The sequence below is a fragment of the Eurytemora carolleeae genome, unplaced genomic scaffold, assembly GCF_000591075.1.
Source record: "Eurytemora carolleeae unplaced genomic scaffold, Eaff_2.0 scaffold217, whole genome shotgun sequence".
NCBI classification, from domain to species: Eukaryota; Metazoa; Arthropoda; class Copepoda; order Calanoida; family Temoridae; genus Eurytemora; species Eurytemora carolleeae.
In genome coordinates this window covers 48,679-65,784 of record NW_019396108.1, presented here as the reverse complement: position 1 = coordinate 65,784, position 17,106 = coordinate 48,679, and the positions used below count along the sequence as shown (strand labels likewise).

At 34.3% G+C, this 17,106-nt stretch overlaps 1 protein-coding gene across 1 annotated transcript in view; it reads right to left on the bottom strand.

The window, feature by feature from the left end:
- Window positions 1-1,862: 1,862 nt before the first annotated feature.
- The window catches only part of LOC111695149 (cyclin-dependent kinase 12), a 30,183-nt gene continuing 14,939 nt past the window's right edge, over window positions 1,863-17,106 (bottom strand). The window contains exons 10-24 of the mRNA XM_023464361.1: window positions 12,476-12,620; window positions 11,154-11,232; window positions 10,054-10,120; window positions 9,604-9,670; window positions 9,191-9,237; window positions 8,566-8,656; window positions 8,429-8,498; window positions 7,606-7,649; window positions 7,274-7,330; window positions 6,497-6,583; window positions 6,049-6,130; window positions 5,820-5,925; window positions 3,967-4,122; window positions 3,350-3,451; window positions 1,863-3,298 (exon numbers count right to left, since the gene is read on the bottom strand). Of these exons, the coding sequence (XP_023320129.1) occupies window positions 3,244-3,298; window positions 3,350-3,451; window positions 3,967-4,122; window positions 5,820-5,925; window positions 6,049-6,130; window positions 6,497-6,583; window positions 7,274-7,330; window positions 7,606-7,649; window positions 8,429-8,498; window positions 8,566-8,656; window positions 9,191-9,237; window positions 9,604-9,670; window positions 10,054-10,120; window positions 11,154-11,232; window positions 12,476-12,620 (1,255 nt within the window). The 3' untranslated portion in view covers window positions 1,863-3,243. The remainder of the gene's footprint in view (window positions 3,299-3,349; window positions 3,452-3,966; window positions 4,123-5,819; window positions 5,926-6,048; window positions 6,131-6,496; window positions 6,584-7,273; window positions 7,331-7,605; window positions 7,650-8,428; window positions 8,499-8,565; window positions 8,657-9,190; window positions 9,238-9,603; window positions 9,671-10,053; window positions 10,121-11,153; window positions 11,233-12,475; window positions 12,621-17,106) is intronic.

Here is a 17,106-nt window from a genome sequence, read left to right as displayed (position 1 = left end):
TAATCTTCTAGCTTACATGGAGAACTATAAACGTCGGGGGGGGGGGGGGGGGGGAATAATAGCAAGTGAAGAGGAGATAACATTTCACTATATTTAAACCGTCTCTTAAATTCAATCTTTACCCGAAACCTCTCTAAATATGTCTTCTTTACTAAACCTGAACTCTACTCCACCAAACCTTCTTCTTTATTTTGATAAACCCTACTCCACCCAAACTTCTCCTTTACTTAACCTAATCCAACCCTACTCCGCCCAACCTTCTCCTTAATTTTGCTAAACCCATCTCAATTCAACCTCCTCCTTTACTTAACCTAATCCAACCATACTCCGCCCAATCTTCTCCTTTACTTAACCTAATCCAACCATACTCCCCCAATCTTTTTTATTCAACTTAAAACTTACTCCGCCCAACCTTCTCCTTTACTAAATCTAAACCCTACTCCACCCAATCTTCTCCTTTATTAATCTCCAACCCTACTCCACCCAACATTCTCCTTTACTAAATCTAAACCCTACTTCACCCTACCTTTTTTACTAAATCTAAACCCTACTCCACTCAACCTTCTCCTTTATTGATCTCCAACTCTACTCCGCCCAACTTTCTCCTTTGTTAAACTTAAACCCTACTATACTTTATTAATCCTGAACTCTACTCCTCTCAACCTCCTTTATTTTTTGACCTAAACCCTACTCCACCAAACCTCTATTTACATAGCCTAACCTTCTACTCCACTCAGCCTTTTCTTTTATTAGACACTAGCTGAAGTACCCGACGTTGCCCGTGCTATTTTCTAAATCGAATTTGAAAACAAAAAATTCGAATTTTTAAAACAAAAATTTAGATTTTTGAAAATAAAATCGAGTTATGAGAGAGAAAAGTATAGATTTTTTTTAAATCGAATTTTTATAGCCTATGTTACATCGGGTTACTCAAAGTTTCCCTCAAAAAATGTCAGTCCATTCGGTTCAGTAGTTTGGCCAGCTATAGCTGACATATAAATATCTTTACATAAATACAAATATATATATATTAGCGATGCGCTTTATTATATAGATTAACCCTACGCCACCCAACCTTCTCCCTTCCTAAACCTAAACCCTACTCCACCCAACCTTCTCTCTTCCTAAACCTAATCCCTACGCCACCCAACCTTCTCCCTTCATAAACCTAATCCCTACGCTACCCAACCTTCTCCCTTCCTAAACCTAACCCATACGCCACCCAACCTTCTCCCTTCCTAAACCTAACCCCTACTGCACCCAACCTGTTACCTCCCTAAACTTAACCCCTACGCCACCCAACCTTCTCCCTTCCTAAATCTAACCCCTACTCCAGCCAACCTTCTCCCTTCCTAAACATAACCCCTACTCCAACCCAACCTTCTCCTTTCCTAAACCTAACCCCCTACTCCACCCAACCTTATATTTACTAAATCTAACCCCAACTCCACCCAACCTTCTCCCATCCTAAACCTAACCCCTACTCCACCCAACCTTTTACCTTCCTAAACTTAATCCCTACGCCACCCAACCTTCTCCCTTCCTAAACCTAACCCCTACTCCACCCAACCTTTTACCTTCCTAAACTTAATCCCTACGCCACCCAACCTTCTCCCTTCCTAAACCTAACCATTACGCCACCCAACCTTCTCCCTTCCTAAACCTAACCCCTACTCCACCCAACCTTCTCCCTTCCTGAACCTAACCCCCTACTCCACCCAACCTTATATTTACTAAATCTAACCCCTACTCCACCCAACCTTCTCCCTTCCTAAACCTACCCCCCCTACTCCACCCAACCTTATATTTACTAAATCTAAACTCCATTCTACCCTATTCTTTAAACATTAAACTTTTAAAAATACTATTAACAATATATATTTGGATCGAACAAGTAGAATTGCTTAAAACTGCAATCTATAATTTATGTTTAGAAAAAGGGAGCAAGGCATGTACAAAATATACTAAATGTCGTCTTCACCTCTTGTCTGATTAACAAGTTATAAAACTAAATATATTTATATATATTCTTTAAATAATATTGACTAGGGATTGCTTAGTTGTGAATGACTATGGACTACTGGGTACATCATTCCCAAAGTTAAGTATTGCAAAAAAATATCTAGACTGTATAGAAGACGACCTGTGCGGCCATTTTGAAATTGGTTTAGAATAAGGATATAGATAATATCACGTGTCTGTGTAATAAGTCTTGAATTTTATGCATTTACTAACTTTGCAATAAATATCATTATAAATTGAGAAATTAAGCATTTTTCTGATAATTTCCGATTTTTTAGTGATAAATTTCTCTAAAATTCATAGATTAAAAACAGAATTTCTGCAAAATGAAAGTTTTAAAACTCAGAAATTGTCTTAATTATCATTTCATAGATTTATATAAATTATTTTATATAATATTATTTACAGCTGTACACTTTAGAATAAAATTATCCGATCAGAATGTTCTAGGATTGAGCGGTTAAGCATCTTTATGTACACATTTGTTTACATATGTACAATGTCTGTACAGGCTATGTAAAACAAATGTATTGCACCCAAACAAGTTAGGAAACTATCGTTGTCGTTGTCATGGGAATTTTTACTACTTTATCAGTATTCGTCTTCTTAGTTTCGAATTGTGCTTTAGTTTTCGTAGATTTTCTCAGATGTGAGTCAGCTGTTTACCATCCACCATTTTCTTTTCAACTGTACATTTATGTGAACAAATGTTTGAAAATCACCTTTCCAACTAAATCACTGTTTTTGAATGCGTTCACATCGTTATAACTACTTCGTTAATTATAGTTTCAGATATGGCTTTGAAATCTCTTAAAGCTGATTTTTAAAAATCAGTTTAAGATAATGTGTTTTTTTGAATCTGTGGCACTTCCAGAAAAGTCAGTTTATGTAATTTTAAACTGTTTAAATGTTTTAGATTTCACTTAGCAAAATCGGATTGATTTTGAAGAGGAAAAAGTTATAAAATAAACCATTACAGGTAATGTTACTGCTAATAAAACTGTTTATGACGAATGTGGATGTAAATTAAGAAAAAGCTGAGTTCATGCAGATTGCGAGTTGACTAGCTATTGATTCAAGTTAAGAACAGTTTTTGAAGATATTGCTAATTTGGAAGCAGCTCATTAGCTGACATAGAAACAGCAGAACCAAAAACAGATCCTTATACAAAATAGGTGTGCCGATTCAATAACTTAAATTCACAAGTTCCAGATTGAACGGCTATCTTCTAAGATCCAGCCGATGTAGGAATGATATTTTCTCAAAGAATGGATGCCTAAAATAATATATTTTAAAAAAAGAAGTAAATACAGATTTTAGGTTTTACCTTAACACTTCGTCTAACACAATTCTTTCACTGGGATCGTACACAAGCATTGCCTGAAACAATAAAAAATGTATTGCACAGTCGACGTCGTATATATCAATACTATGAAAACGACTTTCGATTTCATTTTTTTTCTACCAAGCTTTCAAACAGCATGAATGTTCTACCAGCTTTCAAACAGCATGAATGCTGAATAATGAATACACATAAATATGGAAACAATTTTACAGCTTTCTTTCTTTACTGACAAACTTGTTATTTGAAAAAAGCTTGTTAGGATGGATGGGATTGATGGGATTGATGGAATGGATGGGATGGATGGGATGGATGGTTTTAGTCTATGGATAAATGTTCTATCTGTCTAGTCTATGGATAAATGTTCCATCTGTCTAGTCTATGAATAAATGTTCTATCTGTCTAGTCTATGAATAAATGTTCTATGTGTCTAGTCTATGGATAAATGTTCCATCTGTCTAGTCTATGGATAAATGTTCTATCTGTCTAGTCTATGGATAAATGTTCCATCTGTCTAGTCTATGAATAAATGTTCTATCTGTCTAGTCTATAGATAAATGTTCTATTTGTCTAGTCTATGGATAAATGTTCTATCTGTCTACTCTATGGATAAATGTCCAATCTGTCTAATTTGTAAAAAAGTATGACCAACCTTGATATGTTTGCAGTTTTCTCTAACATATTTGCCAGCAGATGAACCGTCCTCCCAGATTAGTTTTCCATTGTTAAAATATTTAGTTTTAGTTCTCCGAGTCATTCTAAACAATTAAGCAGGGTTAAAGGGACTCAGCACAACGTGGATTTAAGCGACCATTTAATCAAAGTGTGCCACAGTGCCCTTTGAACCCTTTAAAGAAACAAAGTCTTGATTAAATTAGATTAATCTCAACCCAGGACACTTTGTTAGAAAATTAGATTAATCTCCACCCAGGACACTTTGTTAGAAAATTAGATTAATCTCCACCCAGGACACTTTGTTAGAAAATTAGATTAATCTCCACCCAGGACACTTTGTTAGAAAATTAGATTAATCTCCACCCAGGACACTTTGTTAGAAAATTAGATTAATCTCCACCCAGGACACTTTGTTAGAAAATTAGATTAATCTCCACCCAGGACACTTTGTTAGAAAATTAGATTAATCTCCACCCAGGACACTTTGTTAGAAAATTAGATTAATCTCAACCCAGGACACACAGTTAGAAAAGCCATGCCCAATGCCCATTCCCTATTGCTCACAGCTTGCGCTAGAAATTAGAATAATTTTAAATGGTATATAAATGTCTTTTTCTTTTTTAAAGAACCCTACCCTACTTAAAAAGGGCAAGAATTAAACCTATCCTGCTGAGAAGGGACCAAGAATTAAACCTATCCTGCTGGGAAGGGACCAAGAATTAAACCTATCCTGCTGAGAAGGGACCAAGAATTAAACCTATCCTGCTGGGAAGGGACCAAGAATTAAACCTACCCTGCTGAGAAGGGTCCAAGAATTAAACCTATCCTGCTGGGAAGGGTTCAAGAATTAAACCTATCCTGCTGGGAAGAGACCAAGAATTAAACCTACCCTGCTTGGAAAGGACCAAGAATTAAACCTATCCTGCTGGGAAGAGTCCAAGAATTAAACCTATCCTGCTGGGAAGGGACCAAGAATTAAACCTACCCTGCTGGGAAGGGTCCAAGAATTAAACCTACCCTGCTGGGAAGAGTCCAAGAATTAAACCTACCCTGGTGGGAAAGGACCAAGAATTAAACCTATCCTGCTGGGAAGGGACCAAGAATTAAACTTACCCTGCTGGGAAGGGACCAAGATTTGAACCTACCCTGCTTGGAAGTGGGCCAAGAATTGAACCTATCCTGCTGGGAAGGGAATTGAACCTATCCTGCTGGGAAGGGAGCAAGGATTAAACCTACCCTGGTGGGAAGGGACCAAGAATTTAACCTATCCTGCTGGGAAGGGACCAAGAATTAAACCTACCCTGCTGGGAAGGGACCAAGGATTAAACCTACCCTACTGGGAAGGGTCCAAGAATTAAACCTACCCTTCTGGGAAGGGACCAAGGACTAAACCTATCCTGCTGGGAAGGGACCAAGAATTATACCTACCCTGCTTGGAAGGGACTAAGAATTAAACCTACCCTGCTGGGAAGAGACCAAGATTTAAACCTATCCTGCTGGGAAGGGACCAAGGATCAAACCTACCCTGCTGGGAAGGGTCCAAGAATTAAACCTACCCTGCTGGGAAGGGACCAAGGATTAAACCTATCCTGCTGGGAAGGGACCAAGAATTAAACCTACCCTGCTTGGAAGGGACTAAGAATTAAACCTACCCTGCTGGGAAGAGACCAAGAATTAAACCTACCCTGCTGGGAAGGGACCAAGGATTAAACCTATCCTGCTGGGAAGGGACCAAGAATTAAACCTACCCTGCTAGGGAGGGACCAAGAATTAAACCTACCCTGCTGGGAGGGGGCCAAGAATTTTCTCCATCATTGCCAAGTGTTCTCTGTTATCATGAGTTTGGAACAATGTGAACCCAAGATACAGCTCAAACATTATACAACCTAATAAAGAATAGATTTGAGGACAATTAAACTTTCATTTGAACAGTATGTGACACCGAAATTAAAAATGAATGTCACGGAAAATAAAGATATCTTTTGAGGAAAATAAACCTTTTTACTAACCTATACTCCATACATCACAGGGTTGAGACCAACCTAACTCCAGGATAACCTCTGGAGCTCTGTAGTGTCGAGTAGATACAACCTGGAGCAGGGTTCGGTTAGATATATAGAATAGGTTGGAGTTAGGATAGGAATAGGATAAATATGTAAACATCTATAATTAATGTATTTGGCTTGTCCGTTCATTTTTTTTTGTATCCAATAAACGTCAGAACGGCTGAACCGATCAGGCCCAATTTTTTTTCTGGCAAATTCATGATTCCAGGGAAGGTTTGTGACTGGTCGAAATTGAAATATTTGCCTGAAAAGATGTGGAGGGAGGATGGAGATGTAATGGATAATATTAGATCAAGAAGGGTGTATTTATAAAGGATAGGATGGAAATATCTAAAATGTCATGAAAATCCTCGACAACAAAAATCGTCTCTATGAAGGATTTAAATCCAACCTTGCTATGATGTTCCCAGTCGAATGTAGCTGATCCAAAATCAATCAGTCGAACTTCAGTATTCTTCACTTTTCTCACATCCTTTCTCTGAACAGGGAGAATAGTTTTATCCCCATTTCGAAATATTATTTGATTTGATTTTAAAGGGACTGTAAACGTAATTTCAAGTGACCCTCCATTGATAGAGTGGCATGTCTTGTTCACAACGGTACCCTTGAATTTTTTTTCTGATCAAGTATGATTTACGTTTTTTATGTGAAATCTGTTTATTTTTAATTATGACGACAATTCTTGGTAATTTCCTAGTATACGATTTTTGGACCCCCCCCCAGGCCCCCTCCTCACCTGAAAACAACTAACAATTCGTCTACGTCTCAAATACATTTTTTTAGTTAGGAAACTACAGTTAAACCCTAAATAAGCCATATATCAAAAGAATTTATCAAATATCGTCTTGACAATTTTTCAATGGGTTTTATACTATTTTACATAAATCTCAGTTTTTGCAACAAAAAAAAATTGCCATGAATATGCGGGAACAGTTTTAAAGATCTCCATATAATCATTTTATTAAAAACTTAATATCTGTAACATTCAATTATCAGAGAGTAAAGAATACGACATTTGATGAATTCTATCGATGTATGGCTTATTTAGGGTTTAACTGTATAAAATCAACAATCCCTTCAACCCCCCCCCCCCCCCCCCCCCCCCCAAAAAAAAAAAAAAAAGGGGGGGGGGGGGGGGGGGGAGTTATTAGATAAAAAATGTTGTTACCTTTCGAGCATTATATGATATCTCCCAGTCTGAAGTACAGAAAAGAATATTCTCCGGCTAAAATAAATAATTTGTCGTTTTCAAAAAAATTTCTAGAAAGTCAGAATTCATAAGAAAATTTTTTTAAAAGAAAGCATTGAATTTAATCTCTCAGTTTTGTTTTTTAAACATAAAGTAACAAAGAACAATGTTAAAATGATGAAATCTTTCTTTGTTATTTCGACAAAGAAAATTCAATCATGTTTTATACTTACCCATCCTATACTAAAGCATGAAAAGACAAAAAATATATTTCATAGTTTTAATTTTTTTTATTTAAATAAAATATATACCTTGAGATCTGTATGAGTAAGCCTGCACTCATGCATGAATTTAACTAAACAAGTAATAACATTTCAACTCGGAGAAAACTATTATAAAAAAGACTGTAGACTTAATTTCAAGTGTTTTTTTTATTAAAAGAGTGGAATGTCTGATTCACACAATGGTATCATCATCAAGTAAAAATTAGATATGAAGATGTTTCTCCTTTAAAAACTGATTGTTTTTATTTGTGATTTTATTGCTGTCGCATTTCTACTGCAGAAAAAATTAGGATATTAACTAGAATTAAACATTTAATTTTTCAACGTGGAAAACAGACAAAATTTTCCATATTTTTATCATATGCATTTTTTAAGGATATCGTTTTGCATTGGACAGATATGAAAAATCGGATTAGTTTGTAATCCCCTTCACAGAAAACCTTGCACCCCTCAGTTTATATTCGTTTACTTTGCTATTTTACTCCCCCCCCCCCATCAACTTCACCAAGAGAGCAATTATTTGCAAAGTCCAGTCTAACATAATTTCATATTTCTTAACTTTTCTTTTTCATTATACCATCCGATTTCTTTTTTGTCAATCATATTGGCAAAGGAACGGAGTTTTCGACACACATTCAAATTTTCAAAATCCCTAAATCTTCGTAATCCAATGTCGTGGACCTTAGATATTTCAAACTATGAATTATGCTAATTCAAATAATCTAAGTTTGGAATATCAAAGATTTACACCTTAAGGTTGCAAAAGTATAGGGATTAGAAAATTTGAGTTTGTGGCAAAGACTTAATTTAGGAAAGACATTTTCAAAGTACCCATCTCTGATTATATTACCTGAATGGCACAGTTGGTAAATAATGTGACGAACTTGCTCTAAAGGATAGGGATGGTAACTGTTCTCTTTCTAAATTATTAAAACAACATTGATATTTACATATTTAAAAATATCTAATTTTTTCTCCTAAATTTACCAGAAAATCGAAAACTGAAAGTCCCAGTAGTTCGAATAGAAGACACATGTGCCCCCAGTAGTTAAACCAGCTCAGCATCTTAGCACACAAACTAAATAATATGTCAATCAAATTGGGTTAACAGAAAATAGAATTAAATAATTATTGACGAGAAGAGAAGGGCTCAAAGATGTTGAAAGGACAAGAATTTCCCGGATTTTCGGTTTTGGTCGTCTTCAAATTTAGTTATATCTCTTTTAAAAATTACGGGAAGACATTTTTCATGAGTCCTAATAAAGGAAACATTAAACCACGCATCAATGATGATAATATCATTTTTCTTATTAAAAATATAATAACATGCCAGAAAAAAAACACACAAAAACTAAATAAAAGAGTCTAAAAAAGTCTAGTTCCGAAGATTTGTTATCAGTTTTATTATTCAGACTGAACTTGAATAAAGTTGTTTATTTTATTCAAAACTATTAATCTAGTTTCAAGAATTAGCGCTACTTTTAACATTTATAATCCACAATGTTTCTGTCCGTATCGGCACTTTTGCACAGTTTTTGCAAACATTATTCACGCGTACGTGCAAATAAACTAGTTCGAGCCTGCAGGGGGATTTAACTTGGGGGAAACTTACTGTTTTCCTTGGGGATCTTTTTCTTGTAGTTTCTCCAGTACATTCACCTTAACAATTTTTTTTTGGTTTGGCTACATTTTAACAAAAATATTTATCTGTGACTCAAGACATCCATTTTGCCAAAATATCCATTTTTTAAACATGTTTATTTTCTCAAAAGTTCATTTGTAATAAATAATTTTTTACAAGAAGTGCATTTGCCAATAATAATTTTGCCCAGGCAATTATTAATTGCCAAAAACTTTATTATTCATTTACCAACTTGTTCAGTGTTTATTTGTAAATTTTTAATTAAAAGAAAAAATTTCCTTCAAAATTATGCTGGATATGGAATAAAAAGTAAGTATCTACATACTTGTTTTAAAATTCAAAACATTGATAGATTTTATTGTTTAAAATAAAGCCAAATCTACCTCTAGTTTAGCTGCTTCTCTGTATTTATCCACATTTTTGATAATTTTCAAAGCCATCACTTTATCCCTAAACAAGGAACAAATAAGGGGATTGTTCATGAAAATGAAGGGGGGGGGGGTGAATCAACCATCATCAAATCGGTCTCTTTTTTGTTTGTTTTTTTCCAATAATTTTGTAAAACTAATTTTATAAAACATTTTCCCAACACACCCATAAATGCAATTGAAAATCAGACTTCTTCATAATTTTCGGTAAATACTTTTTATAAACTAAATACTTTTTATAAACTAAATACTTTTTATAAACTAAATACTTTTTATAAACTAAATACTTTTTATAAACTAAATACTTTTTATAAACTAAATACTTTTTATAAACTAAATACTTTTTATAAACTAAATACTTTTTATAAACTAAATACTTTTTATAAACTAAAATGCAAAACTTACGTGTTTAACTCCTTAACCTTCACAACCTTCCCAAACGTTCCTTCTCCAAGAGTTGCCAAGATTTTATCTAAAAATCAAAATTTATTTTCAAAATCTGAAAAAGTTTTCCAAAATAAAGTTATTGTGTTTTTAAACTTTCCCTTCTATGGGTCATACGTACAACGCTTGCACTGCACAGGGGTGCAGTACATTGTACATTGAACAGTATTGAGTTATTACTGCACTGGGGTGCAGTACATTGTACTGCACAGGGGTGCAGTACATTGTACTGAACAGGGGTGCAGTACATTGTACAGTGAACAGTATTGAGTTTGTACTACACAGGGGTGCAGTACATTGTACAGTGAACAGTATTGAGTTTGTACTACACAGGGGTGCAGTACATTGTACAGTGAACAGTATTGAGTTTGTACTACACAGGGGTGCAGTAAATTGTACAGTGAACAGTATTGAGTTTGAACTGCACAGGGGTGCAGTACATTGTACAGTGAAAAGTATTGAGTTTGTTCTGCACAAGGGTGCAGTACATTGTACATTGTACAGTGAAAAGTATTGAGTTTGTACTGCACAGGGGTGCAGTACATTGTACAGTGAACATTATTGAGTTTGTACTGCACAGGTGTGCAGTACATTTTACAGTAAACAGTATTGAGTTTGTACTGCACAGGGGTGCATACATTTTACGTTCAACAGTATTGAGTTTGTATTGCACAGGGGTGCAGTACATTTTACAGTGAACAGTATTGAGTTTTTACTGCACAGGGGTGCAGTACTTTTTACAGTCAACAGTATTGAGTTTTTACTGCACAGGGGTGCAGTTCATTTTACAGTCAACAGTATTGAGTTTGTACTGCACAGGGGTGCAGTACATTTTACAGTAAACAGTATTGAGTTTGTACTGCACATACTTGATCAGTCAAACTTTTAAGAGTACCGTTGTAAATGTGGCATTGTTATCTTTAACTAGAGGGCTACTTAAAATTAGGCTCACAGTCCCTTTAATTAAAAAAACAAAACAAAGTAAAGACTTTAAATACTATTTTATTTCCTAAAATATTTTTGATTCGGTTAATTTCTTAAAGGAAAAAGTTTTTACTTACATCGCTGATTATCATTTTCTATTATGTCCCCGAGCTTGTAGGATAGATGACCATCCTCATCATCTTGGATAGGACAAACCTACAATAGGACAAGGATTAGAGAGGACAAACCTACAATAGGACAAGGATTAGAGAGGACAAACCTACAATAGGACAAGGATTAGATAGGACAAACCTACAATAGGACAAGGAATAGAGAGGACAAATCTACAATATAACAATGATTAGAGAGGACAAACCTACAATATAACAAGGATTAGAGAGGACAAACCTACAAAAGGACAAGGATTAGAGAGGACAAATCTACAATAGGACAAGGATTAGAGAGGACAAATCTACAATATAACAAGGATTAGAGAGGACAAACCTACAATAGGACAAGGATTAGAGAGGACAAATCTACAATATAACAACGATTAGATAGGAAAACTTACAATAGACAAGGATTTGAGAGGAAAAACCTACAACAGGAAATAGGACGAGGATTGGTTAGGACAAACTTACAAAAGAACAAGAATCATATAGAACAAACTCTCTTTAGGACATGATATAGAGAGGACAAAACTACAATAGAACAAGGATTATAGAGGACAAATCTAGAATAGGATAATGGTAAGGAATGAAAAACCCACAATAGGACCAGAATTAAAGAGGACAACCCTACAATAGAAAAAAGATTAGAAGAGACAACCCTACGGTAGGACAATAATTAGATAGAATACACAAGAATTAGAGAGGACAACCCACAAATAGGCCAAGGATAAGAGAGAATAAATCTTCAATTATAGAAGGATTACAGTGGACACACTTAAATAGGACAAGGATTTGAAAGGAAAATCCTATTTTACGACAAGGATTAGAGAGGACATCCGTACAAAAGGACAAGGATTAGAGAGACCACATTTAATATAATTTGACATGAATTAGAGAGGGCACACTTACAATAGGACAAGGATTCGAGAGGACAAAAATATAATTTTATTGGGATTAGAGAGGACACTCTAACAATAGGACAAGGATTAGAGAGGGAAAAAAAGGACAAGGATTACAGAGGACAAACTGCATTTCATAAACTAAAATTTACATATTTAAAAAAATAAAACAGTGTTCGGCGTTTATATAAATACAATGAAGACGACTTTTAGATTGAAGTTTTGCTTTTTAAAGAGCTTCGTTCAAATAACAAGTTTACAATTGAACAAAACATATTGTTTCCGGTCATGTTTATGTGTATCCTGTTTGAAAGATTGGTGGACATCAAAATTAAAATGAAAAGTCGTCTTCATTGTACATCAAAAAGAAAAAGTAGTTAAAGTTTAAACCTTAGGTTGAGGAGGAGCCCATGGTTGAGCTTGAGGTTGAAGACGTTGAGGAATATAATCAGGTTCCTGAACTCCTCCAGCTCCTGTTCCAGCTCCAGCTCCGAATGGAGCACACCACCAACTAGAGGAACCTCCAACACTTGATCTAGAAAACAGGGAATATATCAAACCTTCGGAGAAAACACAAGACAATTGTTTTCAAAAACAGTTTCTTTCTTGAACGAAAAAGTTTTACACATTTTTATCGACAATCTCAAAACGTCGGAGGATCTAGAATAAAACACATCTTTTTAAAATAAAATAGATCAAGTCTTAGAAAATAATTAGATTCTCCTCTATATTTATGATCAAAAAAAGATTTTCTGAATGTTTTTAGAACTATCCTGAAGTATTACCACCTTCTATTAAAAGATAAAAAACCCTTATTTCCGTGACTTAATTCTGTAGAAACAAATCGACTTTTTTGCATTTCGACTTAATTCTTCGTTTATCTAAGCATATACCAAATATTTAAAAAGAAAAACTAATCCTTCATGTTGTTAATTACGAAGATATTTCCTCGTAATCTGTACAGTGTTATACACAACTTGAAGAATTCAAGGAATAAATTGAATAACCTTGAGTTAGAGTTGTATATGAAAGAAACCTTAACATTTCCTCAAACAATTCCCGGGCTTTTGTTCTTCCAGATTTTTCTGTCGTTATATATCCGGCCCTACAGGAGATACAGGCAATATCGGGTACTGTATCCTTGAATTCTTTTATCCTTTTATCCTTGTATCCTTGGTTCCTTGTATCCTTGTATCCTTGTATCCTTGTATCCTTGAATTCTTGTATCCCTGTATCCTTGTATCCTTGTATCCTTGAATTCTTGTATCCTCGTATCCTTGTATCCTTGTATCCTTGTATCCTTGTATCCTTGTATCCTTGTATCCTTGCATCCTTGTATCCTTGTATCCTTGTATCCTTGTATCCTTGTATCCTTGTATCCTTGGTTCCTTGTATCCTTGTATCCTTGTATCCTTGTATCCTTGAATTCTTGTATCCTTGTATCCTTGTATCCATGTATCCTTGCATCCTTGCATCCTTGTATCCTTGTATCCTTGTATCCTTGTATCCTTGTATCCTTGTATCCTTGCATCCTTGAATTCTTTTATCCTTGTATCCTTGTATCCTTGTATCCTTGTATCCTTGTATCCTTGTATACTTGTATCCTTGTATCCTTGTATCCTTGTATCCTTGTATCATTGTATCATTGTATCCTTGTATCCTTGTATCATTGTATCCTTGTATCCTTGTATCCTTGTATCCTTGTTCCCTTGTATCATTAAATTTCTACCGCGCCTAGAAACCTAGTTATCTTGTTTTTTTTTATCAATATATCTTTGCAATTTTGTATCCTTTCCCTTGCATTTAGGTTATGTAATCTTTTCTTGACTGAAGATTTGAATGTATTGCATAATACACTAGTTTATGTAAGATATTTACATATTTATCCTTGCAAAACATCATCCTTGTAATTCTATCTAACTCCAATATCAATATTATCCAATGTACATGATCTGTAGAAATTAATTTATTTGGTTGAGAATACATTTGTCAAGTATCATGTGATATTAGATTTTTTTAATTTTTATTTTGCGTTTTTAATAGATTCTATCTGATGTCTCAAGAAATTAATATATACAATTGTGTCAAAATTATACGAAAATTCATATATATACAAGTTTGTATAAAAGTAGTAGGTTTAAACAGATCACATTCAGCAAATACGCAACCAATCTGAAAACGACGATATCCCAGCCTGAGAATCTCAGGTTTGCTCCTAGATATAATTGATAATATTATTACATAAATTCATATAGTCCGTATTACGTCACCAGAACTTCAGCCAATGGCAGTGCAGTATACTGGTCACGTGATTTCTGTCTGTATCACTTGAAAACGATACTGCACTGCCATTGGTTGAAGTTCTGGTGACGTAATACAGACTATACGGACGATATGAAATAGTATTATAGTATTATATATGAATCGTTCAACGCCTGAGATTCTCAGGTTTCATCCTATACCCCCTTTCATTTTCCTTTACAGTTCCTTTAATAAGACTGAATTAATTCCACGTGACCTTGGTCAAAACAGTTTTTTTTTCTCGACTTTTTGTATCTTCTAGTACCTGTAATCTGTATTCTATATATGAAACTAAACAAGATGCAACATTTTGAAAGGTTTGCAGCCCGGAACATTCTCTACCGTGAAACTATTCAAAATATTACAAGAAAGTATTTTTAAATTTTAACTTGTCTGGTCAAGTTATGAGATTAAATGGAAATGCATATTTAACAAAACTGAAGTTAAATTGTTTCAAAAGTTTCCATGCTTACAGGTTTTCAGTCAAATGTGGAGTTTATCTTCATAAAGATATTATTAAAACATTTGTGAACAACGGTTTGAACTAGCCGGCCCAACCTTTTTAAAGGTGAAATCTTGTCTTAGGTCGGAAAACCTGTAGCTCGGAAAACCTGTAGCTAGGAAACCCCTTTGGTTGAAAAATACCTAGCTCTGTTTCTCTATAGCTATGATAAGCAACACCAATGTTGGCTGAATCAAAACTATCAATACTATGATTACGATTGTTTAGCTTTATTTCATATTATTCATACTTTTATTTAATTACAAAGCACGAGATAATACAAAAAAAAATTGCAATTAATACGTAGTTTGGACCCGCCTAGCCAGAGTAGGTTGTTTTAATTGGTTGGCCCATTTTAAGCGAAAGAGAATTGTACACTTTACAGCGAATGAGGGTGTACACCATACAGTGTACATTTTAAACATAACAATGATGATAAATCAAGAAAATGGTAAGGAGGTGGTGTAGAAGTATATGGGAAAGGGAGGGTTGGAACAGATGGTAACATATATTATTAGAATCATGTTTATAAACTACAGGGTGAAGAAGATAGTGAGGACTAAGTTTATCCACATGAAACACAGTTTTTTTTTGCAGATATAACTTGCATAACTATCTAAATAGTTCTTAGCGACTTTTCTTTTAGACAATGTTGCAGATTTAGTTACTTTAAGCTCTAATTCAATTGAATTCCATAATTTTGGAAATAAAGCGGTGAAACATTCTAGAGAATCCTCTCAAGTTTATATGATTTTGTTCTATTTGGTTCAGCTAAAGAATTAAACATATCATGGAAGGAAGCTGGAAGGTTTTCATAAAAGTATTTATGCATAAAAAATAGAACACCTAGTTTTTATGTATCATCAAGATTTAGAAGTTCTAATCTGAAATATATTGTATTTGAATGTGCCTGAAATGAATTATTATTTAGAGCTATAATTGCCCTTTTTCGCAAAGACTTGATTTTCTGTAGTTTAGCATTTTTTACGCCCCCCCCCCTCATGTTATAATTCCATACTCAATATGTGGCCTTGCAATACATTATAAACTAGTAGGCGAATGTTTAATTGTAAAATGTTTTTAATCTGATTCAGAGCAAAAATTTAGAAGCAATCTTCTTGGAAACATGTTCAATTTGATAGTACCAATTTAAGAATTCATCAATTTTGAGTCCAACAAATTTAAAGTATTTATTTGTACAATCAGTTCCTATTCTTTCTAGAATCTCATTTTAGAAAACTAGTTTTGTCAGTAAATGGATTAGTAAAAAAAGATGTTGCTAAAGGCAGATCGTTTATGTATATAAGAAATAGTAGGGGCCAAAGAACACTTCCCTGCGGAACACCACATACATTTGTTTTTTTTCTTTAGAAAAAAATACCATTTATACATACATATTGAGTCCTATTGCATAGGTAGTTTTGAAACCAGGTGTTAGCTACATTTTTATAACCGTAGTACTCAAGTTTTTTAAAGAATATCTAAGTCACAACAATAAAAAGCTTTCTTTAGATCTGAAAATTTGAGTTAGAAGTATAAATATCAGGTTGCAAAGAACTAGACTACAGTGAGAACCAGAAAAATCTGGAATAGGAAGACGACTTTCTGAATCAAGTTATAACTTTAAAAAGTACAATGAGCATGAGACACAGCAATTGTGCAGTGTAAACAGACCAATTTCCTTTAAGTCGTGATATAATAAGTGTCTAGTTAAACTATTTGCTTTGTAACAACATCAAATAAACTTAAGTATTGCTATAATGTCGTCTTCCTGTTCTATTGTTTTCCGGTTATCACTGTAGATAGCTAGAGTTTGAGGAGAGTAATCAGTTCATTTTTCCTATTCTTAAGGGAGGGGATGGGGGGGGGGGTGACCAACACTGCCTTGTAGTTCAAGAGAATATGTTTTGCTAATATTTGAAAAAATGTGATTCAATATTCGGTTTATGTTTATCTATTAGATTTATCTTCAAAAATTCGCTGATTCATGGAAACCTTTATCTCTTAAACTCTGTAAAACTTCCCAAGGTCATGCATTAAATGCATCTCACCCCACATATGCAACATATTCCCCCCCCCCTCCACCTCCTATCCTGAAACATGCATATTGGAATGTATACTAAATTGTAAACATTACAGGCCAAAGATTAAGAGAAAGCTGAATATTTTTGAAATAAGACGATCGCTTATTTGTACCATTTCAAAATAAAAAATGATG